Source organism: Panicum virgatum, chromosome 7N (genome assembly GCF_016808335.1).
Source record: "Panicum virgatum strain AP13 chromosome 7N, P.virgatum_v5, whole genome shotgun sequence".
Classification (NCBI taxonomy): Eukaryota; Viridiplantae; Streptophyta; class Magnoliopsida; order Poales; family Poaceae; genus Panicum; species Panicum virgatum.
Genome location: NC_053151.1, coordinates 1,583,510 through 1,595,000, shown reverse-complemented (window position 1 = coordinate 1,595,000; position 11,491 = coordinate 1,583,510). Strand labels below are relative to the sequence as shown.

The following is an 11,491-nucleotide window of genomic DNA, read 5'->3' as shown; positions in this document are numbered from 1 at the left end:
TGGAAGCCAAATCGACGCGTCCGCACGAAGCGCAGGCGAGGCCAGACATTTCGGGAACCGTGCTGGCGGTAAAAATTCTATTTATCCCAGTCGCAATAATGCCGAACGTCGCGCGCATGACTAGGCACACCATCGTGTGTGGGGGCCGTTGGGATGTGATGAGGTAGCGTGAAACCCGATGGATGGTAAAAGGCGGATAAGACTCTTGCAACGCGCGCAGCTGAACGCCAGAAGCAACCAAATTGTTTAGAGCCAGATCACAGTAGTGGCCCCACCTGCCGGTTCGTAGCCTCTCCCTAGGTGGGCCCGGGGGCCTCTATCGGTACCCTGCAGCTGGGATACCCACTTCTACTATGGCAAGGCTAAGACACGCGTAGTTATCCGTAACTACACCCTAAGGAGCTAAGCAGCCGGACCCCTGGGGTCCGGGGCCTGTCTCACCGGGCCAACGGTCCCGGACCCGTTCCCCGCTCGGGGACGGGTCCGGTGTAGCCACGTGTCCCAGAGGTGGGAAAGCTCAGCGCCAGCAGCTGGAAGCCCGGACCCCCATGCAGGTTCGGGACCTCCACGTGCCCATCCGGACCCCGAGCCCGCGGAGCCAGCATTCTGCCCTGGAGGGGTCCGGGGCCGCCACGTGTCCCGCAGACGCGGGCGCGAGTCTTCCACTGGAAGACTCGCCCACCCACCGCATTAAATACGGTGGTTGAGGCGTGCTCTGCCGCCGCGTAACACGGAGCAGCTTTTGATAGATCGCACTGTAGGTCGCACGTTACCGAGGTGTACATTGCGGACGCAGACGCCGCACACACGGAGCCCACGTCTACCGCATTAAATGGAGGTGACGGCACGGTACTTTTCATCATGCCGCCTACGCCGCAAGCTACGCGGCCCGTTCGGCATGCACGACGCAGCCTACTCTACCAGCTACAGGCGCCGCGCCGACAAGACAGGGCAGGGCCACGACGGTCGGAAGATCCACACCTGTCGGAGCGCTCGCACAGAAGAGGTAGGAAAATCCCGGGATGAGATCCCCGTCGACTGTAGCGAATAATGCTCTGTGTAGTACGTTATTTGATACAACATCATTGGGCCCACCTGTCGGGGACCCAACGGTCATGTACGCTCCTCCCTTAGGATATAAAAGGGAGGCGCACGTGTCGGTACCCCTAGACTAGGGTACCCCCTCTTGCTGTGTCTAGGCTATACATCCATGTTGGGCCCACCTGTCGGGGTCTCAACGCCCGTGTACGCGTCTCCCTTGAGCTATAAAAGAGAGACGCCCGTTAGATAAGGACTCAAGTCCCGGCAGAGGCCAGTATCCAGCCTGGGCAGAGGATAGACTCATTCATACGCAAGAACAATACAACTCACAGTGGACGTATGGTATTACGCTCCGGCGGCCCGAACCACTCTAAATCCCCGAGTGTTCTTGTGTTCTTGCTCCCTAGGTAGATCTGACGAATCGCTTTGCGCTTCCCCGAGTACTCACCCTCTGGGATTAGACGGGTGCACTACGCCACCCGGCTGTGGGTCTATACAAACCACGATAGCACACGAGTAGAAACCAGGCTCAGAGAACACACAGACACCCTCATCCTCATACAAGCAATACAACACACAGTGGACGTAGGGTATTACGCTCCGGCGGCCCGCACCACTCTAATCCTTGCGTGTTATTCCTGTTCTTGTATCCATCAGACTAACCACAAGCTACCCCCGAGTTCATACATCCTCAGGGCTTAGGTGGGTGCATTCCGCCACCTAGCTGGAGCATTTTAGCCTCCGACACAATCCATACACAGGTGACTGTTGATTATAAAAACAACCCATCACAAGATGTTCCAGCGTACCATCACCATAGCTGCCAAAGATTGTTAAATGACCATAACGCATCAGTTTGCAAGATGGCATTACATCGCATTTCATTATCAACATCAAAATTCAGAACATGCCATCACCAGCAACACCATCAAATTGATTACCATTCAAACTTCAAAGTTCAGCAGTTTGTATCTAAACAGCAGGGGAATTCAATGTTGAAGCCATGCTTGCATGAATGCACAAATGCATAGTCAGACTACTACCACTCAACTAGTTCTGTTCGTAATCATTATTTCCTGCTACTACAATCTGTGTCCTTCCCAGCTGCAGTGTTGACTTGCCGGTTGAGATAGGCTTCATAGATCTCCACAGCAAGCCTTGGGTCCTTCTCAACAAGATCCTTGTACTCTTCGCGATCCGCTTGTGTAGACATATTGTCCATGAGCACAGAAAGGGATGCCTCCAGTAGCTGCTTCGCACTGTGACGGTGTGCAAAGGCATAGTGGACAATAGGATTATCGTTGTTCACTTTGGATGTTATGAACTTTTCGCAGTAGGCCTTTAGGTGCTTTACTTCATACTTCTCAGCCAACACCAAGAGGTCAGATGCCATTTGCTCATCTAGACTAGCCAACATCATAGATTTTGATTACACCACTCCTCTCTTCCATCTCATTCTCAAGCATCGCTCTGAAGACAGGAGATCTGCTGGCCTGTTTGAAAGAAAACATGATTTAAATATAATGCAATTCTACTGTAACAAAAACACAACCAAGCCAGCAATACAATTAACACGCGAATACCACATATTGTGCAGACCAACTATAAAAATAAATGAGTTAAAAATGCAACTGAAAAACTGAATGCTGCCATGACAAAATCTGCAAAAAGTAAAAGCTACCTGCTGAGATTTGCATAATTAGCTATGCCTCTGACTAAAATATGCAATGCACAATGAAAAGTAAAGAGTCAAGCACTTTATCGGAATAGTTGATAGATCAAAGATTATATGTGAATAATGTGTGGCAGAGTAAAAACAGAATGTACTTTACCATGTGAACATAATCAAAAATCTATGCGTATGTGATTGTGCATGTAGAATCAGTAAAATGAAGAACAAACTCGAGCAAGATTAAAATTCCATATAAGCATGTGACTGTGCCATGTAGCTAATCAGCACTAGCATGTTCCAGTGTGCAGCAATGCATATTCCTGCCATGTGTTATCACATTGCATCCTATGCTGTATTTAAGGAAAAAGACCTCACATAGAAAAATTAAGAGAAAATGCTCCAGCTCGCTATCATTTACAAGATAGTGCGAACATTTAGATATGACTGTTGTCATGTAGCTCTAGGATTTCTTTAAGCATTTTGAAATTTTACATGGTCCAACACATCATATCTCAAGAAAGAATGGACTCCAATTCCCCGTTCCCTATCTATTCTACTCCGTACAAAAGTCTTATTCCAGCACAATCATATCACATCAAAATTGTGAATGATAACTGATATATGTATGATTTGTTACATCCAGAATAATTTCTAACTATAAACACACATTTATAAATATTGGTTTGAAGCGTAAAATGGTGAGGCTGAGAAAACGATACGGCAGCAAGTACCTATGAGCGAAAGAAGCGACCAGAGACGAGATATTGGTATCTCCCATCATTTGTCGCTGGTTGAGCCATCAGTTAAGAGCGCTGATTTTATCACCATAAAATTTTATAAACCAAATTTAGAAACAAGTTCATGCTGCGGCGTTGATGGATAATATGATTTAATTACAAGTAAAAAATAAAAGTTACCCCTCTTCCTGCTACGGGTGACTGGGCGACAAGGTAACAGTTGTAGAGGTGGCTTCGAGGGAGCCTGGGCTGCTTGAAAAAAGAGAGGTAAGAATAGAGTTTGATGGCAATTGCTTGCTGTGTAAATATAGAAATAATTCTCAAACTGCTTAAATTATGGAAATTGAAAGTTTGGAAACTAATTCAAGGACAGGCTAAGTCCTAGTAACCAGCGCTGATCCTCAGCAGCCTCCAACCCTTCTTTGTTTGTGCTACACCTATGTCAATGGTAGACATTGCCCAACGCCAAAAACAAACTTCCATGATAACATCACGCCGCATTACAACCATTGGCCATGCTGATTGCCAATAAACGCAACACAATGGGCCAATAATTGCGCAGACGAACAACGCCTTAGCCTGTTCATGAACAACCATCACCACACAATGCTTTAGGCCCTGTTCTCCTCAGCTTTCCTTTTTTTTATGTTTTTTTTTCACATCATATATTCACCATTGCACTTCCTATATCCCAAGGTCAAGGTTCAAGAAAGCGCTAAATACTAAGCGAGCATTGGACCGGCATTAAGCGTAATTAAGCGCGCTTACGCGTTCTTTACTGCAGCAGAAATTATGTACTGAATATGTCAACAGATATTAGAAAGGAGAAGGAAATGTAAAAGTAAAGGGAAAAGGGTGGTATGGGCTTCTATTTAGTTTGGACCTGCACCATATCACCACGTCCACACGTTTCTTTACGCTAAAACCTCCACTAGACCACTCTTCCAGCGGACGCAGCACCCAGCCACCACCTTTTCTTCTCTCCTATCTCTGCCACAACAGCATGCAGCCGCTGCCAGCCACCTCGAACGTACCCAACCGCCGGGCAGCACGGAGCTTCATGCCGCAGTCTGTGCCCGCTACACGCACGCCGACACCGCTGCACCACCTCCTCCGCCGGCAGGTTGAGTCACCGGGCCTCAAGCTGCTGTCCGCTGACAAGGCCCACAGCAGTGGGAGCTAGCTGCGGTGGAGGAGCTACCCGAGGCAGAGGGAGCTAGCCATGGTGGAGGAGCAACCCACGGCGGAGGCCGCTTAATTGACCGCTTAGGGCTAAAGCAAAGCACTGACCTTGAACTTAGCGTGTAATCGCACTTAATCACACACTTAATTGCACTTTCTTGAACCTTGCTATATCCTAACACTCCCCAACACAGTTGTAATGTAATCCCACATGTTTATCACTTTATTGTTGAGTAATCGTACATGCTTATTATTGATTTCAGCCCATAAGTCACATAAACGCACATATCGATCATCCGTAATAAGCCAACTCTACAATGGCACATATATAATTAACTCATAAAGAAAGCATATTAGATAAAAACTAGGTAGGCACTCGACATGGCAGCAAGTACCTGTTTTAAATCAAGTTCATGCTACGATGTTTATGGATAATAAGATTTACTTACAGGAACAAAAAGAAATATAAATTACCCCTATTCTTGTTGCCAACTGCTTGGAAGAGACGGGTGCCTGGGCGATGAGGTATGAACGGTGGTAGAGGTGGCTTTGAGGGCGCCATGATGGGTAGGCGACGAAACGGCGACGCACTGGCCTGGGCTGCAGTAGGAGCTGCTTCAGAGGAGAGAGAAAGAGTAAATTTTGATGGCATCAATTGCTTGCAGTTTAAATATAGATACTACTACCTTACAATATCTGCTAAAAAATATTGTTACACCTATCCTCAACAGCCTAGGTGGGGCTAGTCACCAGTGCTGATCCTCAACAGCCTCCTATCCTTCTTTGTTTTTGCCACACATATGTGAGTAGAAGACATTGCCCAAGGCCTGCAACAACCCCAAACTCCAAAAACTAACTGAATAGAATCCTTGTGCCGAGCACGCCGCATTACACCCAGTAAGCAAGCCCATGCTGATTGCAAATAAATGCAATACATTCAGCCAATATGTGCGCAGAAGAACAGCACTTGTCCAGCACGCACAGCCATCACCGCACAACGCTTTAGGCCCTGTTCTCCTCAGCTTTCCCCTTTTTTCTTTTTTATTTATTTCACTTCCTATACTCACCATTGCACTTCCTACATCCTGACCCTTATCGACATTGTACACCACTACCATCCCCAAATCCTAGTAATAGGTCGAAATTACAATACGGTATTGGGATGCCAGAAAAAAAATAAAGCATATTAGATAAAAACTCAGTAGGCATACAGCACAACAGCATGTACCTGGTTTCTGCCCATATGGCATTGTGATATTTGCTTCCCTATCACAGGGTAGTGTCTTAAAGGCGTTCTCAGCCACCCTTTTCACAGCCTTAGGCTACAGTGAACAAGCAAGCTCTCTTAAAGGGTACAGCACATGCCGAAATCCAAGAAACTCATTTAATAAAGGTGCTATATGAGGGGCTAGGGTACATAAGATTCATGTGAATAAACTGATATTAAAGATGCACATAGAGAAAAGTACAACCACCCAACACACCTTTTCAACTTCCTCCCCTTCCTCCACTGAATCATCTTCAAAACTGAACACATCCTCACTCGTGCCCTGAAAAGTTAAAGGGTTTTTATCCATAGATCAAATGTGGCACATCATCCAATGGTAAGTCCACATACCACTTTGGGCCTAATCATAATGAATCAGCGATCCAACTTCATGTACATGTAGCTAAGACGAATTATCATAAGGATGCACATACAAATGGTTTAATTGCCAATAAACTTACATGGTTGTCACCAGATGAGTCATCATCATTCCCAACCTCATCACCGTGAACAATGCTCTCATCCATTTTACCAACCTCATAAGGAGCCTTTTGCTTGTTTTCCCCTAAAAACAAAAACATGTACATGTGGCCCATAGTTCAGTTGGCAGCAAGATTCAAGGGCCAAGGGCCAGTAGCACAGATGATCTAAAGAGTAAAAATGCAACCAATAAGTGGGGAAGTTACATAGGTCTCCCAGTTCCCTCTTCATCTGAAATCAGGATTAAGTCTGATACTCTCAATCTGTGAGCTGGACTCCATTTTTGCAAGCTGGGGAACAAGGATACAATGCAAAAGAGCACATATACCTCCAAATTGCCCGGCATATTTAATACCAGGGTATGGTGTTACATGGGCAAGGGCAAGGATGGACCGAGTGAGAAACGACAATATACATGATCAGCAGGAGTAGCTCCCATTAAAGAAAAACTTATCCAACATCGGCTAAGATGGTTTGACCTATAGAGGCGCATCGTGGCATCATAAGGTGTGACTAATGTGAAGAGAGGTAAGGACCAGTCAAACTTGACGTGGGAGGAGGCAATCAAAAGGGACTCAAAAGATATTACGAGAGAGTAATGTTTGGATAGAAGTGCTTGGAAAGAAGCTATCCACGTGAACCATAATTAGGCTTTACACACCTTTTAGTATCCTTTAAAGCCCTTTTCATCTCTCTTTCCCCTTCTCTCTTTTTGTGGTGATTCCTGTTGGGTTTCAACTCTAGCCTCGCACAAAGTGGTTGGGATTAAAATGCTTTGTTATTGTTGTATCCATCTATATCCAATGTACCATATTGAAATTGATTCTTAATCACCCGATCAAACTCGAATCGATTCTGATAACCACCGTGCTGCCGTTCACCGACCACCCCACCATGTTGCTTTCGTTCCCCACCTCCTGCGCCGTAGGAGGTCCACACCTCCATTCACTACACCACCATTCCAGTTCCAACCCACAGACCCGTTGTCGTGACCACTTCCCACGCTGGACGGCCCCACTTCCCACGCTGCAGCTGGCAGGAAGTGCTGACTGGAGGCGTGCTCAGCTGGGCATGCTGTCACAGCGCCACTGGGTTCGGAACCTGCTACTTGTTTTGATCTGGAATAAACTCATAGCTTGCTGCTACTGCTGCTTTATGGCTATTGTTGGCAATCTTTTAGAAGAATTCTTGGTGCTCATATAAGCCTTTGTATAATTCTATAAGTTTTCTGAAGGACAAAGTAATCCCAGCCCTCATAAATCAACACTAGAAGTTGTTGATGCAGAGAAAATTAGGTTTGATTTATGCTGCTGATGTTCTTGCCATACATACAATTTTGGTCCCGGCAGTTTGCGTCTTGGTAGCCATACTAAGAAGCAATCTTGACGATGCACATGTTTCTTTGCCAATGATTGTGTACAAGTCAACTATATATATTTTTTAGTTTTCCTTATCAATATATCAGCACTCCATTCTTGCTTACTATTTATTTCATTTTGAACTAAACTAATTATAATTATTTGGGTTCACTTGAGAACTTATACACGTTACTTAAAAAATAGATTTATGCTAAATGTAAGGTCAACCGTCCGAGCATCAGCATTGTTCAAACCACCTTGTGGATGCAAGAAGTAGGGGAACAGAGGTGGGAGGCATGCATGTATTACCACACAAGTTGACCAGCTTGTGCGAAGCAAAGGTGGAGAATGGAAGGTATTGTTTGCAAGCCTCGCATTTCACCGTGATGCCTTGGATGAGGTGTTCGAGCTCACGGTTGTGACGGTAGCTGGTGACATCACCATTATGGCAGCAGGCAGTACAAATAGGAGTTCTCCAAGGGAGACGCTGCAACAACAGCAGGATAGCATGAAGCCAAAATCAAATAAAACCAAACCAAACTGCATCCAAATTCATTCGGTCAGGGCAGGGCAGAGCTGAGCTCACCCTGAAAATGGGAGGTCGGAGAGGAAGGCCGCATTCAGAACACATAAGGGCACTTGTGGCGAGGATGCACTCTCCCCTGGCAAAGACGGACTTGAGATGGGCGGGAGTAGTGTCGCACAGGTGCACCAGAAACTTGCTGTAGGGGATGTATCCAGAGTCGCAGAAGTTGCATTTGAACCTCATCTGATGGATGATTCTGTCCAATACACAGCAGTGAGTGTTGGCGGGCGGGAGGGGAGTGTCGGCGGGCGGGAGGGGTGGGTGTCGGCGTCGGTGGCAATGTCTGCAGTGCAGTAGCCTCTGGTTGATCCTGATCTTTAACACACCCATCTCCTGCGATACGATTCAATATATCTATCAAATTAATCATCGTGGAGAAGCAATAGCTAATAGAGAGAAGACCAAAGTAGCTCGGAAGGAGAAGCATCTACGGCCGGGAGGACACGGATCGGACAGCACCCATGCCGGATCTGCGATGACGGTTAGGATCCAAGCTCCTCTGGGGATCCGATGAAAGGCCCAAGCTCCTCTGGGGATCCCCGCGGGAACGGAGCACGTCGTGTGATGAGGAGAACTGGAGGAAACGAGCGCGGGGGCGGGGGCGCACTCACCGGAGATGAAGATATCGCGGGGCGCCGAGGAGGTGGCGGAGGCTTAGGCGGCGGACGTCGAGGAGAAGTAGCAGCGCCGCCGCATTGTGGGAGGTGGCTGCAGCGCGCAAGCGGGAAGCCCCGATTTGCTCCCGCCGCACGTCGAGCTCGTCCCGCGCCGCCTCGATCTGCTCCCTCGCGCCGCCCACCGCGATCCCTCGCTGCACCCGACGGGGCGGCCAGCGGCCGGCGCACACGGCGCACGCGGCTGCTGCGGCGTCCGTGCCCCACGATGCTGTGGTGCTGCTGGCGGTCGCGACCTGCGGCGGTGCGTGGAGCCCGGCAGGAGCGGCTATTGCGGGGCACCAGGCCAGGCACACATCAGGGGCGCGGCGGCGCCGCTGAGCGTAGCCGGTGGCCGGGCGGACCCCAGGCGGCGGCGCTGGATCTTGAAGGAGGCGGCTCGGGCTGCTGTCTGGGGAAAGAGAAGGGAAAGCTAGTGAGGGGATTAGGTCACCCCTCCGACAACCTTCTTCCGTTTCATATGAGGTCAGGGGGATTCGTGATCGGACGGTTCACAATATGACCACATTAGGGGAACGGGCTAAACTGGGCTAGTGACGCGCCTAACGGGCCGCCTGAAGTCCATTGAGCTCCTGAATGGCACCAACTACCCAGCAGGTATAATAAGATTCAGGTGGCTATTGCTGTGTGCGAGTATGATCTCGCCTTACGTGAGGACAAGCTAATAGAGCCCGCTGATGTCAATGGCAATCGTATTGCCATTGAAAAGTGGGAGAGATGTGACAGGATGGCCAACATGATCATTAAGCAGATGATCTCAGCTGTCATCTGTGGTGCTGTCAGCATAACGGGATCGGGGGTATCCCTTACGATGGACAAACTCGCAGGCCCGGTCGACAAAGGACTAAGCAGGCCTGTAACTCAGCCCATCAGGCCCTAGGGTTTCCTTCGGGAAAGCTTGGCAACCGGTGGGGCCACCTATCACGAGGCCGGGTTCGTCCTTCATCGAGAAGGAACAGCCCGGTAAAAAGAACTTTTACCGGACCACGAAATGGCCGTGGGTAGGAGTCTTTACCGCACTGCGGCACAGCCGCGGAGCGGAGCCCGAGGGCGGCCCCCGTAAAAATATCATGATTACGGGGTGTGATAGCCCAGGCATTTAATCACCAATCCAGGGTTATTAGTATGAATTAAACCTAACGTGGGTAAGGAATATTCAAAGAAAAAGCCGGAATAGAAACATTCACATTAAATCTACCTCTAGTTAGAAAACGGGTATAACTTTTGAATCTTTATTCAGATGCTTATGAGATTTCATAGGCACCTCACTAAAATCATGATAAACCAAAGTCTAGTTAAAGTCATGGGAAGAAAGTGAATTTTTGCACATGAAATGATAAGTTGTTCCACCTTCCTTTTCCTCTCATAAATAAATTTAGAAAATGCTAAAAAGGTCAAAAATACAAAATGCAAACCATAGCTCAAATGAATTTTTTTCCCAAAACAAAAGTTGTAGAGTTTGATATAACAAACAACTTTCATGTTCAAAGTTTTTCAAGTTACCACACAATTTGGAGAAAAATTCGAAAAATAATGTGTATAGGGTAATTTCATTTGAATTTCTAACTTTCAAACGAAGCTTCAAATGAGAAAATGCCTGTAACAAAAGTTGTAGATGTTAATGAGTTGAACAACTTTTGTATTCAAAAATTTTCAAGTTTGGTTTGAAAATTTTGAGTTTTAGCCCGGCCAAAATCGCTGACCACGTTTACTTTCCTCTCACCCGGTCGAGCAGCTCACGGGCAGAACAGCGAGTGAGCAGAGCTCGCCGTCCGCGTGGCCGGCGATGCCTGTCGCGCCCTGCCCCGACAGCGTGCTCCACAGCACCGCCTGACCCCGCTTGCCCCGCTGCTGCGCCATTGCTGCTCGCCCGCGCCCGCACGACACCCCCGCCATGAGTGCTACTCAGTGCCGCCGCGTCACTTCATTGCCGGCCACCGCGTGCGCAGCCGCGTCGGCGCCCTCACTGACCGCACCTCTCCTCAAGGAATGCGCCCGCGCTCGCTCGCAATCGCCAGCGCGTTGCCACGACGCAGCCACGCGTCACAAAAGCTCTGCGCCCGCGCGCAACCACACGCCACGCCATAGACGCCGGCGACGCAGGTTAACTCCGCGCGCGTCCGCCCGGCCGTTCTCTCACGCCCATTTGCCTCCACTCTCACGCAGCACTTGTTCACGCGAGTGAGCAACCCATTCCTCGCGATAGAATCCCTTCCCATCGCCCAGAGCTGCCCGCGCCACCGGGCCACCCCGGAACGCCGCCGCGCGCTCCACCCCGCCCCGCCATTCCACTGCTTCCGTGGACAGCCCTCGCCGTAGCTCCCCTGCCCCATCCAGTCTTGCAGCAATACTTCCCACAACCCTGAGCTACTCCCAGGCCCGCACATTTGCACCCCTACCTCACCGGAGCCGCAAAACGCCCTCGCCACCGCCGTGAACCCCGCCGAGCCCTGCTCGCCTTGGAACTCCCATCCCCAGTTGTGAACTCCCCAAT

At 48.9% G+C, this 11,491-nt stretch overlaps 2 protein-coding genes across 6 annotated transcripts; both read right to left on the bottom strand.

The window, feature by feature from the left end:
• Window positions 1–1,892: 1,892 nt before the first annotated feature.
• On the bottom strand, window positions 1,893–9,457 carry LOC120682986. 5 transcript variants are annotated; one of them, XM_039964996.1, is made up of 10 exons: window positions 8,935–9,453; window positions 8,324–8,656; window positions 8,047–8,224; window positions 6,361–6,464; window positions 6,117–6,182; window positions 5,861–5,954; window positions 5,107–5,247; window positions 3,631–3,699; window positions 3,445–3,525; window positions 1,893–2,534 (listed from the first exon to the last, which is right to left on the bottom strand). In XM_039964996.1, the coding sequence occupies exons 2-9, from the start codon at window positions 8,651–8,653 to the stop codon at window positions 3,491–3,493; spliced, it is 1,017 nt and encodes a 338-aa protein (XP_039820930.1). In that variant the 5' UTR covers window positions 8,654–8,656; window positions 8,935–9,453; the 3' UTR covers window positions 1,893–2,534; window positions 3,445–3,490. The 5 variants fall into 5 exon arrangements, 2 of the variants coding, with proteins under 2 accessions (XP_039820930.1, XP_039820931.1); XM_039964997.1 differs by having other exon boundaries at window positions 5,107–5,244; window positions 8,935–9,451; XR_005678655.1 differs by having other exon boundaries at window positions 3,445–3,699; window positions 8,935–9,457.
• LOC120682973 (BTB/POZ domain-containing protein At4g08455-like) lies at window positions 2,111–2,434 on the bottom strand. Its single transcript, XM_039964980.1, has one exon. It carries the CDS (start codon window positions 2,432–2,434, stop codon window positions 2,111–2,113), a length of 324 nt encoding a protein of 107 aa, XP_039820914.1.
• Window positions 9,458–11,491: the final 2,034 nt, after the last annotated feature.